At 36.2% G+C, this 17,090-nt stretch overlaps 1 protein-coding gene across 14 annotated transcripts in view; it reads left to right on the top strand.

Annotated features, from left to right (window-relative positions):
• PCDH15 (protocadherin related 15) overlaps positions 1 to 17,090 on the top strand; it is a 797,082-nt gene that overhangs the window by 662,876 nt on the left and 117,116 nt on the right. For all 14 annotated transcript variants that reach the window (XM_081573683.1, XM_081573682.1, XM_081573681.1 and 11 more), the window contains 2 exons: positions 522 to 631; positions 2,876 to 3,016. In XM_081573683.1, the coding sequence (XP_081429809.1) occupies positions 522 to 631; positions 2,876 to 3,016 (251 nt within the window). The remainder of the gene's footprint in view (positions 1 to 521; positions 632 to 2,875; positions 3,017 to 17,090) is intronic.

The raw sequence follows: 17,090 nt of genomic DNA, 5'->3' as shown, positions 1-17,090 counted from the left end.
ATAATATGGTTAAAATTAAGTAAAATAAGTGAAGTCAAAAAAATATTAATTTTATGATGTCAGCCCTTCAAATACTTTTAGGACAGTTGAAGTTTTATAGTAGAGCAAGGATAAGGACTTGACTAGAAAGAAACTGAAGGTCGTTTGCTTAAATATGCTAATATTACCAACATAAAAGCCATATTTTTCTTCAGCAACTTGAGACAGCAAGTTGTATCTACCTATTGGATTCTATTCAGAAGTTGTTTCAGAGACAACCAAAATGAATTTTATGCATTTTTTTGGAGATGCTGAAGCAGTAATGTACAGACGACAAGACATTCTTAATGAAGAATATTGCATAATTTTGAACACAGTTTGTTAGGCCTAGGGTCTGAATATGGTATTTTGTTGAAATGTTCAAAAATAGTATTATTCAAATAATATCAAACACAAAATTAACATATTCTATTCTTAAATACAAAGCTCCATCATGAGGAAATGGACAATAAAAATAAATTATCTTCTCTTACACCCTGCAGACCTCCTCCAGTAAGTGAACTTGCAACCAGAGGGACTATGGTGGGTGTAATTTCTGCTGCAGCCATCAATCAGAGCATTGTATACTCCATTGTTGCAGGAAATGAAGAGGGTGAGTATATGTTTAGTCAAATGGCAACTCATTCCAGTATTCTTGCCTAGAGAATTCCATGGACAGAGAAGCCTGGTAAGCTATAGTCCATGGGGTTGCACAGAGTTGGACACAACTGAGTGACTAACACTTTTCATCATAAAACAATAAGCTTAGATTGGGAATAAATTTCAGATTTCATTACTGTTTATCTTTCTAGTAAGGTATGTCTAACTTAAATGTAATTATGAGTTAAACCTGATTAAAAATCCAGTTATATTGACAAAGGCTATTAATTTCCAATAGGGGAATACTCAATATCCTGTTCTGAAAGCCTTCACCTCCCCCTGATTTAAGGATATTTAATGACATTTATTCAAAATTAATGCATATGTGCTTTCAGCTTTTGGTCATAATCATTGCCTATAGTAGTCTCTTACCACTGTTCTGTGCCATCTATAACCCTTAACCCATGTCATACCTTAGCTAATCCTGAAGATATTTTAGGAACAAAAATAACTGTGGATGACCAAAGAGCCACATGCATGATAAAAGTCATGTGCATTTTGTGTGATTCCTCAGTAAAGCAAACATACAATCAACAGTTGTAAGTAAATAAATAGTTTGATTTTATCTACCAATCACTTTTCATAGAGAACAGATTGGCTTGCTTGCCTATGGGAATAAGTTTGTGACTCAGTTTTATATTAGCATATTGATTATTTTTTTCCCTATTACCCACAGTTAGTTGTCCTCTGGTTTTCCCTTTTATGAGTTAAATAGCCTGGAATGTTGTAGGTGGTTAAAAAAAAAAAAGCTAATATATGTTTCATAAACACATGCATTTCAATATTAAATTAGGAGATGTTAATATTGTAAAGCAGTTTGCAAGGAAATTATGAAAGTTGTTTTCAACTTTTATAAAAAAAAGTATTTCAGTGACCAACCATTACTAAAGTTATTGCCCCTAAAGCAAGTGCTAAATATTGTACTTTTATTATTGACTTTCTTTGTTTCACCTGTGCTGTTATGCCTCATCCCTAAATATTACTGACTTTCCTTTTGCCTTAAGCTTACATCTGACTGAAGCTATGGTTTTCTCAATTTGTTCTTATGACTTTTCTCTTTGATTTTATCTGTTCTCTTCCTTGAATATAGACAGATGGTTCTACTTATTACCCTCACTCCACCACAATGATTCTTTTTACATTCAATTCATTTGCTTGTCAATTTAGTCTACTAATCCTATTGAGAACTTATGTACTCAGTACCTTCCAGCAATTAAAGAGAAAGAAGTGAACAAAATAGTGTCTCAGTGGTAAAGAATCTGTCTGCAATGCATGAGATGCAGCAGGAGCCACAGTTTTGATCCCTGGGTTGGGAAAATCCTCTGGAGAAGAAAATGGCAACCCCTTCCAGTATTCTTGCCTGGAAAATTCCATGGACAGAAGAGCTTGGTGAGCTGCAGTCCATGGGGTTGCAAAAGAGTTGGACACAACTGAGTACACACATCATTGTCATCATTGTAGAATTTAACAATCCAATAAGAGGAGCTAGACAATAACAATGATCAAGCTAATGAATATATAGTATTTAGGCAGTTGTAAATGCAGTAGAGAAAATTAAAGTGAGGAAAAGAGAGTGAAAGAGGTAGGATATTATAAAGTTTGCCAATGTGCTCTGCTCCTCACTCAAATATGTATGATCAACTTTATTCTAAAAAATAAACTTCAGGGCCAAATATTTTAAGATATTTAAAATAATAAATAATATTTTAACATAACTAACATATTAAATTATGTTTGTTCCCTCATGTTCCTAGCAGAACACTAAATCTGCAGGATAATAAGATATATTAAATCATAAAAAGTATAATAATCCGACAGCATCATAAAATACTTGCTTAAACAAAATTAAGGGGATTTCTTTAAAACAAGATTTCTAGAAGCATTTGCTATGGTAGAAGATAATGTGTATCTATGGTGAGGAATGTAGTATACATTGTTTCACAGACTTAATTGACCAGAGAAACATCAGTTTCCAGGAGAATTGCAAAAAAACCCTAGAATTTCAAACCATGCATTTAGAGAAACACTGATGTTGATAATTTCTAGAGCTGAAACAGAGTTTCCCAAAGCCTTAATTTTGTCACTTTAATGTGTTACTCTTATTATATGTATTTTAAAAATCACAGTGATTTTTAAAGAGAATTATTTTCCCTTATATTATGAAGAGAGTGACCAAGGAATTGTATTTTGATTCTAGATAAGTTTGGAATCAATAACATCACAGGAGTAATCTACGTGAATGCCCCTCTGGATTATGAAACAAGGACAAACTATGTACTTCGAGTTCAAGCTGATTCCCTGGAAGTGGTCCTCGCCAATCTCCGAGTTCCTTCAAAAAGTAAGTTGTATTACTTAAGAATTTTACAAGAATTTTATGGTGTTTTTACTTATTTTCTAATGAAATACAAATATCTAAAATAAAATCCTCCGTGGAGATTGCAGAATGTTCATTAACACTTGAAGATGATTGCTCATTCACTTTAAGAATTGATAAATGGCCATTCAGGCTTCCCCACTGGTTCAGAAGTGAAGAATCCACCTGCCGATGCAGGGGACACAGGTTTGATCGCTGGGTTGGGAAGACCCCTGCAGAAGGAAATGGCAACCCACTCCAGTATTCCTGCCTGGAAAGATCCCATGGACAGAAGAGCATGGTGGGATATAGTCTATAGCGTTGCAAACAGTCAAACACGACTTAGCCACTAAAAAAACAACAGTATGACAATGCAGAGAATGATTTCATACTCCTTAAATGTCAAGGTAATAACACAATATTTTCAAATTTTGTACAATCTTATTGAAATGCTCTCATTGTCAGTATATGTTTCATTTAAAAAAAATTCTTAATCATGCTATGAAGGCTTGGAGTGTATATTTTTAATGGGCACAGGATTATTATACATTCCCTGAATTGTGTGGCTTCTGGTACTTTGTATTTTCTGAGAGCAGAGGGAAATGCATCTCAAAAAGAATGACTAACATTTATTATAATTTATACATAGCGTTATATTTAATTCACATCCATTTCTAGGAAATGAGATTTATTATTCCCATTTTACAAAGACAAGAAAAGGTTAAGTGATTTTTTAAAAAATATCACTGTCAGTAAATGAAAAGTGGTAGATTTAAGCTATCTTTTGTCTCCAAAATCTTTCTTCAGCATTTCAGTGTAATATAGTTTATGTATACAGAAAACTGAGTAAAAGCCAATTTATGAAGAGGGCCAGCATAGATTCTGAGAGATGTTACTGATAATGGAATAGGATAGTGAGGAGAGAATACATGAAATGCTGTAATTACTGTAATCAAGACGCATGGCTTGACAAAGGACTTTTTTCTCAGATTTTAAGCTTATTTATAGCAACAACCGGAGAAGGCAATGGCACCCCACTCCAGTACTCTTGCCTGAAAAATCCCGTCAATGGAGGAGCCTGGTAGGCTGCAGTCCATGGGGTCGCTAAGAGTCAGGCACGACTGAGCGACTTCACTTTCACTTTTCACTTTCATGCATTGGAGAAGGAAATGGCAACCCACTCCAGTGTTCTTGCCTGGAGAATCCCAGGGACAGCAGAGCCTGGTGGGCTGCCGTCTATGGGGTCGCACAGAGTCGGACACGACTGAGGTGACTTAGCAGCATAGCAACAACTCTCCTTTGTTAAGTGCTCACTGTGTGCCCAGAACTGTAAGTGAGGAGTGTTATTTCCTCAGTCATGTCCAGCTCTTTCTGACCCCATGGGCTGTAGCCTGCCAGGCTCCTCTGTCCATGGAATTCTCCAGGCAAGAATATTGAGTGGGTTGCCATTTTCTTCTCTAGGGGATCTTCCAGACCCAGGGATCAAACCTGGGTCTCCTGCATTGCAGGCAATTACCATCTGAGCCACCAGGGAAGCCCGATAATGGGATAAACACTGTTCTTTTCCATTGATTGAGATTATACATCTTTGCAAGTTAAACAATCCATCTTTTTGTCACTTAACATTATTGTATATCAACTATTATAAAGAATGGGAAACTTTTTTAGAATCCAGAAAAGCCAAGAAAACCAGATTTAATTTAACCACTAACAGATACATGCCCAGAGAAGATGTAAAGTGCAAAACAAGTAATAAAATATTTACATTTTACTCTGAGCCCACTTGTGGACATACTCTCACAGCATTCCATCAGTCAGCAACTTAAAAGAGGAAAGAGGAAACAGGAAGAGACCCTGAGACAGAGCAAGAGTCTTCATATGAATGCCAGATAGAGAGAGAGCACCCCAGCAGTGTAAGAGAAAAGTGAACAAAGTGGGAGTAAGAGCAAAAGATGTACTACAGAATGTTCCGTATCAGTTTGTAATTAAACATATGATCATAAAATAATCATCTGTTCATTTATCTCAAATCTCACTCACTGGTCTAATGTAGAGGCCTGCACAGTTGTTTGTAAAAGCACAACCAAATCACTGGAAAAATCAGATTATATATAGTGTGTCTTTGAAATTAAAGGCATTAAATGGTCTTCAGTGATTACTCATCACTAGATAAGTAAATTGTTTAAAAGTAGCAGTCCAGTTATTTGAATTTCTAAAATCTTTAACTGGAGGCAATTGCATTTTTAGAAAATATAGAGAATGCCTCAAATTGTAGATTGAATTGACTAAACCAGGAGTTGAAAGGTTAGAATAGTTCTAAATTACATAACATACGCTGCCTATTGCAAATAAAAATAAATGTAAAACTTAATTGAAAACCATCTGTCATCTTTCTTTGAAAGAATTGAAGTTGTAGAACCTAGCATTTTGCAAGAAATAGGCCTGATTTCTAGGAATAAAAACATATTGATGTCTTATATGTGGGTATAATAAACTAGTTCTCATTACTGTAATTTAAATGGAAATCTGAGACTAATAAAAGCTTAGCTTATATACTCATGTATACTTATATGCGCCCTACATTCATGCAGAGTGAGACCAGTTAGCAAATTCATGAATTATCCTCTCAGAAATTTGTGAAGCCTGAAAGCTAAATGTTACTTTAATGCCTAATGCTTTGAATATTGTTATTAACGTTTCATGACTGACCTTTGTTTCTTGAGTCTGAAATACAAACCCAAGTAGTATTTCTAACATAATTTCACTTATTAATAACGGTTAATGACCTATAATCAAACTCTACTCATTTACTATGCATATAATAAGAACATTATGTAAATTGAAGTTAATTAATCATTTAAAGGTTCATCGCTTCTTTAGAATCAACAACTCTATTATCTTTAACTCTACTCTGAATAAAGGTAATAAACAGAATAAATTTAATTTTGAAGTATTAAATTTCAAAAGAAGTATTTTATTGTAATTTCTTTACTAAGAATTTATTAATGAAATACTTTTCAGAGTAAGTTTTACAACTATGCTAGAAAACAATATAGTATTTAAATACAAATTAATAAAGTATAAACATTTTTAGAACACATTTCCAAAATTTGACATTAACAGTGTTTAAAACATTTTAATCTTTCAGTAGGGAACTTTCAAACATAAATAATATTACAAACTATTATAATAAACCTCAACATATCAACTAACCAACTTGGTTGAGCCTTAGGAAACCTTTCATTTATAGTCTCACACCATTATTTTGAAACAGGACAGAGACATAATAGTTCCTCTGTAAATATTTCAATATGTATCTCTTTAAGATAAAAACTCTTAAAACTTATCAGAATACCCTTATTACTCTCTGTAAATTGAAAAAAGAAAAAATCCTCAGTACCAAGAGATAGCCAAGTCTTGTTCTAATGATTACTGCTACTTAACATAATATCCTTAGTTTCCTTTAAAAAAAGAATACTACTGTTTTTATATTTTCTACTGTGATGTGTGTTTTATTTATTTTCTTTTCCCACACATCTAATTTGAAGTAATGGTGTTTAACCCCTATCAATACCAATAAGATAATCAATCATTTTGTTTTCTGTAGCTTGTTCTCTAGCAGATTTCCCAGAGTAGGCTCACAGGAACACCATTTCCTGTGTTCTTGTGCATTAATCAAAGTTTGTGTGAGGCCCAAATAAAAAAAGTGTGAGTGGTTCAGTCATGTCTGACTCTTTGCAACCCCATGGGCTGTAGCCTTCCAGGCTCCTCTGTCAATGGAATTCTCTAGGCAAGAATACTGGAGTGGGTAACCATTCCCTTCTACAGGGAATCTTACCTACCCAGGAATTACACCCAGGTCTCCTGCATTGTGGGCAGATTCTCTACTGTCTGAGCTGCCAGGAAAGTAAAAGGCCCTAATAATTTAACTTAAATATAGCTAGATATAAAACACTCAACTCATATTTTCTTTCTTTCACTTAAATATTTCACTGCATTTTCTTCTTACAAGAAGCACTACTGTCAGAAAGTTTAATGACAAACTCTTTCTTTTCCAATGGGTGTTGGTCTTATTTCTGAATTTCCAAATAATTTATTATTTTTTAATGTCCAATTGTGTTATTAGAATAGATTCCATACTGACCATTCTACTTCATTTCTGCATGTATGTAGTACACCCATTCAAGTCTTACTTCAGGAAAGTTTTCTTGAATTTTTTATTTTATTATTATTTTCTGTTTTAATAATTTGTTTTTCAATATGCAGCTGCCTATTATAAAAGTGATAAAACTTCTATATCACCTTCTCTCTAATCTCCTAAATATCTTCATTTTGTGTAGATTTTTTTTTAAAAAAACACTCATTTATGAGCATTTGGTATGTTTTACTTTCATAGTTTATGAATTATTTTTGCAACTTTTTAATAAATGCCTGAATCAATGAAAGTATGAGCCATGCTGTTTAGAGCCATCCAAGATGGACAGGTCATGGTGGAGGATTCTAGCAAAACGTAGTCCACAGGAGAAGGGAATGGCAAACCACTTCAGTATTCTTGCCTTGAGAACCCCATGAACAGAATGAAAAGGCAAAAAGTTAGGACACTGAAAGATGAATTCCCCAGTTTGATAGGTGCCCAATATGCTGCTGGAGATCAGTGGAGAAATAACTCCCGAAAGAATGAACAGACGTAGGCAAAGTAAAAAAAACCACTTAGTTGGGGATGTGACTGGTGATGGATATAAAATCCGATGCTGTAAAGAGCAATATTGCATAGGAACCTGGAATGTCAGGTCTATGAATCAAGGCAAATAGGAAGTGGTCAAATAGGAGAGGGCAAGAGTGAGCATCGGCATTTTAGGAATCAGTGAACAAAAATGGACTGGAAGGGGTGAATTTAATTCAGATGAACATTATATCTACTGCTGTGGGCAAGAATCCCTTAGAAGAAAAGGAGTAGTCATCATAGTCAACAAAAGAGTCTGAAATGCAGTACTTGGATGCACTATCAAAAACGACAGAATGATCTCTGTTTGTTTCCAAGGCAAACCATTCAATATCACGGTAATCCAAGTCTATGTCCCAACCAGTAATGCTGAAGAAGCTGAAGCTGAACAGTTCTATGAAGTCCCACAAGACCTTCTAGAACAAACACCCAAAATAGATTTCCTTTTCATTCTATGGGACTGGAATGCAAATGTAGGAAGTCAGGAGATACCTGGAGTAACAGGCAAATTTGCCCTTGGAGTACAGAATGAAGCAGGGCAAAGGCTAATAGAGTTTTGCCAAGAGAACGCACTGGTCATAGCAAACACCCTCTTCCAAAAACAAAAGAGAAGACTCTACACATGGACATCACCAGATGGTCAATACTGATATCAGGCTGATTATATTCTTTGCAGCCAAAGATGGAGACACTCTATACAGTCAGCAAAAACAAGACTGAGAGCTGACTGTGGCTCAGATCATGAACTTATTGCCAAATTCAGACTTAAATTGAAGAAAGTAGGAAAAACCACTAGGCCATTCAGATATGACTTAATTCAAATTCCTTACTATTATACAGTGGAAATGACAAATAAATTCAAGGGATTAGATCTGATAGACAGAGTGCCTGAAGAACTATGTAAAGAGGTTCATGACATTGTACAGGAGGCAATGATCAAGACCATCCCCAAGAAAAAGAAATGCAAAAGGGCAAAATGATTGCCTGAGGAGACCTTACAAATAGCTATGAAAAGAAGAGAAGCCAAAGGCAAAGGAGAGAAGGAAAGATATACCCATTTGAGTGCAGAGTTCCAAAGAATAGCAAGGAGAGATAAGAAAGCCTTCCTCAGTGATCAGTGCAAAGAAATAGAGGAAAAAAAAAAAAAACAGAATGGGAAAGACTAGAGATCTCTTCAAGAAAATTATAGATACCAAGGGAACATTTCATACAAAGATGGGCTTGATAAAGGATAGAAATTGTATGGACCTAACAGAAGCAGAAAATATTAAGAGGAGGTGGCAAGAATACACAGAAGAACTATATAAAAAAGATCTTCATGACCCAGATAATCGCAATAATCACTCATCTTGAGTCAGACATCCTGAAATGTGAAGTCAAGTGGGCCTTAGGAAGTATCACTACGAACAAAGCTAGTGGAGGTGATGGAATTCCAGTTGAGCTATTTCAAATCCTCAAAGATGATGCTGTGAAAGTGCTGCACTCAATATGCCAGCAAATTTGGAAAACTCAGCAGTGGCCACAGGAATGGAAGTCAGTTTTCATTCCAATCCCAAAGAAAGGCAATGCCAAAGAATACTGAAACTACCACACAATTGCACCCATCTCACATGCTAGCAAAGTAATGCTCAAATTTCTCCAAGCCATACTTCAACAATACGTGAACCGTGAACTTCCAGCTGTTCAAGCTGGTTTTAGAAAAGGCAGAGGAACCAGAGATCAAATTGCCAACATCCGTTGAATCATCAAAAAAGCGAGACAGTTCCAGAAAAACGTCTATCTCTGCTTTATTTATTATGCCAAAGCCTTTGACTGTGTGGATCACAACAAACTGTGGGAAATTCTTAAAGAGATGAGAATAACAGACCACCTTACCTGCCTCCTGAGAAATCTGTATGCAGGTCAAGAAGCAACAGTTTGAACTGTACATGAAACAGCAGACTGGTTCCAAATCAGAAAAGGAGTATGTCAAGGCTGTATATTGTCACCCTGCTTATTTAACTTATATACAGAGTACATCATGAGAAATGCTGGCCTGAATGAAGCATGAGCTGGAATCATGATTGCCAGGAGAAACATCAATAACTTCAGATATGCAGATGATGCCACCTTTATGGCAGAAGTGAAAAAGAACTAAAGAGTCTCCTGATAAAAGTGAAAGAGGAGAGTGAAAAAGTTGGCTTAAAACTAAACATTCCAAAAACTAAGATCACGGCATCTGGTCCCATCATTTCATGGCAGATAGATGGGGAAACAGTGAGAACAGTGACAGGGTTGAGTTTTTTTGGCTCCAAAATCACTACAGATGGTGACTGCAGTCATGAAATTAAAAGACACTTGCTCCTTGGAAGAAAAGTTATGAAAAACATGGACAGCATATTAAAAAGCAGAGACATGAATTTTGTCAACAAGTGTGCATCTAGTCATAGCTATGGTTTTTCCAATAGTCATGTATGGATGTGAGAGTTGCATTCTAAAGAAGAGATCCAACCAGTCCATCCTAAAGGAAATCCAGTCCTGAATATTCATTAGAAGGACTCATGCTGAAGCTGAAACTCCAATACTTTTGTCACCTGATGCAAAGAACTGACTCATTTGAAAAGACCCTGGTGCTGGGAAAGATTGAAGGTGGGAGGAGAAGGGGATGACAGAGGATGAGATGGTTGGATGGCATCACCGACTCAATAGACATGAGTTTGGGTAAACTCTGGGAGTTGGTGATGGACAGGGAGGCCTAGCATGTTGCAGTCCCTATGATTGCAAAGGGTTAAACATGACTGTGAGACTGAACTGAACTGAAAAAATGCCTTTATCTTGTAAGACCTATTAATTTGCTTATCCTTCTGTGTTTATTTTGTGACTGTTTCCATGATCTTTTTCTAATCTTTGAATTTTTTGTCTTTCTGTCTTTTATCTTTTTCATCTTTTAGAATAATTTCAGGATAGCTTTCCTAATTTCCAGATCTAGAATACCTGTTCCAGTCTTGCTCATAAATGTTAAAAATTATCCTTCAGTTTTGGAAGTCAGTTTACTTTCTTCTGCACTCCCATTGAACTTGAAGACATTTCCTTTTCTTGTCCCCTATTGTGCCTGTCCTGCTCCATTTTTATTCTGCTTTCACCATTTTGTCCCTTTCTCCTTAGTGTGAAGTTTTGTGCTGCTACTCTGTTCATAGAACTTGTTAACTTCACCACTTAGTGCACGCTGGTAACTTTGAGTTTCAACAGCTCTCACGGCCCACAGAAACCCTTAGTCTTCTTTGAAATCCCTTAAAAGTAGTTTTTACCACACTTGCACACTTAATGTGCACACTTATCACACACTTAATGCAGAGATCTTGTTTCTGTCAGTTGTTTTCCTAGAAGCTCATATTCTGTGATCTGAGGGGTAGCTTATTGTCTTATTTAGTTGTAGATATTGTCTGTGAACTTTGGGTTTGATGCTATGTTGCCCTACTTAAGCTTGATAATGGAGAGGAGATATTAAAGCAGGAGAATACTCACAAAAATAACTACAGGATTTAATAATTCAGCCCACTATAGTTCTATCGGGCTTCCCAGATAGCTCAGTTGGTAAAGAATCCACCTGCAATGCAGGAGACCCCGATTCCATTCATGGGTTGGGAAGATCCCCTGGAGAATAGATAGGCTGCCCACTCCAATATTCTTGGGCTTCTCTTGTGGCTCAGCTGGTAAAGAATCCACCTGCAATGCGAGAGACCTGGGTTTGACCTCTGGGTTGAGAAGGTCTCCTGGAGAAGGGAAAGGCTACCCACTCCAGTATTCTGGCCTAGAGGATTCCATGGGCTGTATAGTCCATGGGGTTGCAAAGAGTCAGATATGACTGAGCGACTTTCATTTTCATAGTTCTATGGATGTTTATAAAAGATAGTAAACAAACTTCTGGGTCAGAGGCAAGGACCCTGTTACCCACAACAAAAGTATTAGCAGGAGTATCAGCATAGGCAAATAGAAAGGGAAGAAGTGCAAGCAGTGACAGATTTTAATATTCTGATCTCCAAAATCACTGCAGCCATGAAATTAAAAGATGCTTGCTCCTTGTCAGAAAAGCTATGACAAACCTAGACAGTGTATTCAAAAGCAGAGACATCATTTTGCCAACAAAAGTCTGTAAAGTCAAAGCTATGATTTTTCCAGTAGTCATGTACGGTTGTGAGATCTGGATTACAAAAAAGACTGAGTGCTGAAGAATTGATGCCTTCGAATTGTGGTGCTGGAGAAGACGCTTGAGAGTCCTTTGGACTGCAAGGAGATCAAGCCAGTCAGTCTAAAGGAAATCGACCCTGAATGTGCCTCGGAAGGACTGATGCTGAAGCTCCGATACTTTGGCCACTTGATGTGAAGAGCCAATTCATTGTAAAAAACCCGACTCATTGTAAAAGACCCTGATGCTTGGAAAGAATGAAGGCAGAAAGAGAAGGGGACAGCAGAGGATAGATGGTTAGATAGCATCATCAACTCAATGGACATGAATTTCAGCAAACTCCAGGACATAGTGAAGGACAGAGGATCCTGACATGTTGAAGTTCACGGGGTCCCAAATTGTTGAACATGACTTAGTGACTCAACAACAAAAACAACAGCATGGCAATCAGTAAAGCAATGCAGTTCCCTAAGTTTCAAGCCTCAAGGGCTACACTGTGTAGGGCCAGATAAAATCTGCACATGAGTGGATTACAGGAGGGAATTTTGCTTAGAAGGCCTGACACTTTTATAAACAAGTGACAGCAAGCCTTTCTCAAAAGGGAGACATTCCTGCAAGACATTATGTCACTATTTAAAACTGCCAATTGCATGGGATACTTTCTCCCAGTACTTGGCTCTGCAAATCTCTGTCTTTTATTAATGAGCAGGATTCAGGAATAGTCAAATATTACATTGTCACTTTAATCATCTTCCTCAAATCCGTAAATGCATATCTTAATCCAAGGATTGGAGAAGGCAATGGCAACCCACTCCAGTACTCTTGCCTAGAAAATCCCATGGACGGAGGAGCCTGGTAGGCTGCAGTCCATGAGGTCACTAGAAGTTGGACATGACTGAGCAACTTCACTTTCACTTTTCACTTTCACGCATTGGAGAAGGAAATGGCAACTCACTCCAGTATTCTTGCCTGGAGAATTCCAGGGACAGCAGAGCCTTGTGGGCTGCCATTTGTGCGGTTGCACAGAGTCGGACACGACTGAAGTGACTTAGCAGCAGCAGCAATCCAAGGATATTTGAAGTACTTGTTGACTCAGGAGAATCATTTTCACAGTCAATTAATGTAAGAGAATAGGTACGATGCAGCCCTTTCAGGTCTTTGCACTGTGTTAACTCTTATCAAGTTTAAGACTAAATTTTCCCTCAAGTATTTTAGACTTTTCATCCAGGGCTTCTAGATACATTTTTCCCCATCTCTTACCTACCAACTTTTATCTTTTACATTTCATTAATATTCTCTGAAAGTAGTGGGCAATATAGTGATCAAATGAATGAATACAGATGAATAAATAATCCAAATTAACAGAAAGCATTTGTTAAGGAGCAAATTCAACCAACCCTAGACTGTATAGTACTGTAGTATTTCCTATTACGAAATATCTATTATTGAAAAATAAGTGGACCCATGCGGTTCTGGCCCATGTTGTTCAAAGGTCAACTGTAATTGAAAAGCACTTCTAAACTAAAGTTACAGCAGGAGACCACACCAATGCTGAAAGTGCCCCGTTGACAAAGTATGTCTGTTTTAAACACAGGAATGACCCAAAAGTCTTCAAACTATTTCTCAATAATAATTAAGTAAAAAATTTCCTGCCTACCTTACCAATCTTTCCTCCTCAATCTCCAATAACAGGTAATGAACTCTACAGTACTATACAGTCTAGGGCTGGGTGAATTTGCTCCTTAACAAATGCTTTCTGTTAATTTGGATTATTTATTCCAATATGTTTCATGGTGTTAAAAAAACAACTGCTAGTAAATAGATGGGGTTTCCCTGGTAGCTCAGACAGTAAAGAATCTGACTGCAATGCAGGAGACCTGAGTTCAATCCCTGACTTACAAAGATCCCCTGGAGAAAGGAATAGGTGAAGAGGTAATTAATCCAGAAATCTCTTCTCCAAAGGCAGGACACTTTCTAGGAGCTCATCTTAGTTGAGAAGGAAGAAAAAGTTTTACCTTTAAAGGAATTTTTAATTATTGATTAATATGTTGAACTAGAGAATCGTTTTTAAAAAAACTTAATGTGACAATAACACTTTCTATTAACTAAATTAGTGTCTTTTTTAAATTATGCTTTCTTGAGGTTTTATTCAACAGCAGGAAAAAGACCACCTCAGGTCAGCAGGATGAAAGTGAGAGCAGAAAAGAAAAAATAAGATTTTATAACTAAATTCTATATGTCCCTGTTAAACTCACCATTTAGGTAAGTTTGGAGAGCATAATGTAGCTGAAAAGATGTTTTTCTTTTACATTTATTGAGGTATAATTGACATGTGCTCAGTCGCTCAGTCATGTCTGACTCTTTGTGGCCCCGTGGACTGTAGCCCGCCAGGCTCCTCTGTCCATGGAATTTTCCAGGCAAGAATATTAGAGTAGGGTACCATTTCCTACCGCAAGGGATCTTCCCAACCCAGGAATCAAACTTGCATCTCTTGTGTCTCCTGCAAAGGCAGGAATATTCTTTACCACTAGTGCCATGTGAGAAGCCCATAATGACACGTAGCACTATATAAATTCTCTATTTCCCTTGACCAACTCAATCTCTCCTGGGTCTTCAGGATGAAGGTTATTGGTTCCAAAGAGATTTCCAGGAGCCTATGTCCAGGAGAACTTCAACAGAACGTTATGTCAATATTTCTGCCCCAAAGTGATCACCGTTTTTATCTTTATGTAAAACAAAACGCAATAATAAATAAGATGCAATTTTATTATAGCTGAGTTTGATATATGGAATGCCACAATTGAAATGAAATTTTTCTGTTATAGTAAAATTGAAATTGTCTTTAAGTGTGAAAAAAAAATGTAGCTTTGTATAAATATATCATTGTGTTTTGATGCAATAACTAGCCTTTTAATCAGGAGTAAATGACAGGGCAATTAAGATAAACCTTAAACTAGTACTAAAACAACTCAAAAGCCCTGATTTCATTCTATGATTTTGCTGTCGGGTACAAGTTTCTAACATGTGTTATTTCCCTGACTTTTCTGGCTCCAACCAGAAGATCTATGACAAATAACGCTAATGACTGTACTCATGATTGACTGACTTGCAAAAGCATTCCTCACATAACTTAGGTAACAACACTGAAGCATGTCATATGTTATTTTTTCAGTACTAAAATCCCAGGTATGTTCAAGGCCTTGTATCTGTATTATAAATATATGATCAGAGTTTTGAAACTGTATTCATGCTTTCCTACTTTAATTTAGAGACTACTATATGAAAATTAATGCCATAAATCCTTTATGTTATTTTGTCTCAAACACTGTAAGCATTTTATGTAAATAGACAGTTGAAACAATTATATTTTTAAAGAAACAAAAATTTAGCTGTTCAAGAAAATATTAAATTGTGTAAAATAGTTTTGCTTGGAAATGTGATTTTAAAATGGTTATAGAATTTTAATACATTTCTGAAGCTAAGGGCATTGGGGCAGTGTTCTTCCATTGATCCCAAAAGAAACTTGTTGAAATGATGACAAAAATATGCGGTGAAGCTTTCTAAATTAAAATGTAGATTATATGTATTTCTTCACATGTGTTATGCAGAAAAAGTCATGTTTCAAGAGGAAAACATTTTATGATGCTTTTATTATCAATTTAATAGTCTGAGAGTGCATAAAATTGTTCTTCTTAACTTACATCTATGGTTGAGTACCAGAGTTAAGACAGGAGATATAATTTCCTTTCTTCATGAGAATGTCTGTTTAATTAATATAGTTCTTTTTTTTTTTTTTTTGGCTTTTTAGGTCTGAATTTTAATTGGGATTGATCTGTACTTAAAATGAGAGATCATCCACAAATACTTTTACAAACTTATATTCTGTTTCTTGGAGTAGCTCTCATTTGATTATTAAGGAAGCTCCAAAACTATGCAACAGAAACTTGATGCCTTTTGCTTCAAAACATCCCACATTTCAACAAGGCAATCTAAGCCATAAAAATACAAATGAAACTATGCACAGAAGTAAAATTTGTCAAGTCATGTATATATATCATAGAAATATCAGTGTTTCCAGAATTGGAAACTTAAGCCACTATCTATATAACATAAGCATAAAGGTCATTTTAGTCATTTAAAATATGTGAAATAACACAGCATTATAAATCCACCGTACTTTAACAAAAATTTAAAATATGGGAAAATGTCAAAATTTGCTGCTAAACACATTGTCTTCATTTTGTTTAAGAGAGCAGTTATTGGCCCTTGACATTCTGTTTTTATATAATCAAGATCAGGTCTTCTCTGTAGGTTAAGTCAGCACAGTATTTTTAATATTTTGCTAGAGATTTAAATAGCTGTTATATTGATTTTACTTATTTCTATCTCTTATAAAAAATGTAAATGTTCTTTTCTCTTCATGACATGCTCTATTTTGACAACTTTAACAAAAAAACAAGCTTATTGATTGACCACTTTGAAGAGGAAAAAAATAAAACACCCATTAACTAAACAAAAGTAAATTTCAGCATTATGTTTAAATAATAGAAATAAATATGGAGGAGAGTATCACATAAGAAGACTGTAAATAGATTGAACTATCAAATGTTTTCAGTGTCTCAAGTTCCGTGGGATTCTCAGTCCTGCTTGGTCCGTCCTTCAGTTCAGTTCAGTTCAGTCGCTCAGTCGTGTCCGATTGTTTGCAACCCAATGGAACACAGCACATCAGGCCTTCCTGTTCATTACCAACTCCCAGAGTTTACCCAAACTCATGTCCATCGAGTCGCTGATACCATCCAGCCATCTCATCCTCTGTCATCCCCTTCTCCTCCTGCCCTCAATCTTTCTCAGCACCACAGTCTTTTCAAATGAGTCAGCTTTTCCCATCAGGAGGCCAAAGTACTGGAGTTTCAACTTCAGCATCAGTTCACCTTCCAATGAACACTCAGGACTGATCTCCTTTAGGATGGGCTGGTTGGATCTCCTTGCTGTCCAAGGGACTCTCAAGAGTCTTCTCCAACACCACAGTTCAAAAGCATCAATTCTTCTGTGCTCAGCTTTCTTTATAGTCCAAGTCTCACATCCATACATGACTACTGGAAAAACCATAGCCTTGACTAGACGGAGCTTTGTTGGCAAAGTAATGTCTCTGCTTTTTAATATGCTGTCTG

Source organism: Giraffa tippelskirchi, chromosome 2, assembly GCF_054371585.1.
Source record: "Giraffa tippelskirchi isolate mGirTip1 chromosome 2, T2T-mGirTip1v1.2.pri, whole genome shotgun sequence".
Lineage (NCBI taxonomy): Eukaryota > Metazoa > Chordata > Mammalia > Artiodactyla > Giraffidae > Giraffa > Giraffa tippelskirchi.
This window is presented reverse-complemented; position numbering and strand designations above follow the sequence as displayed.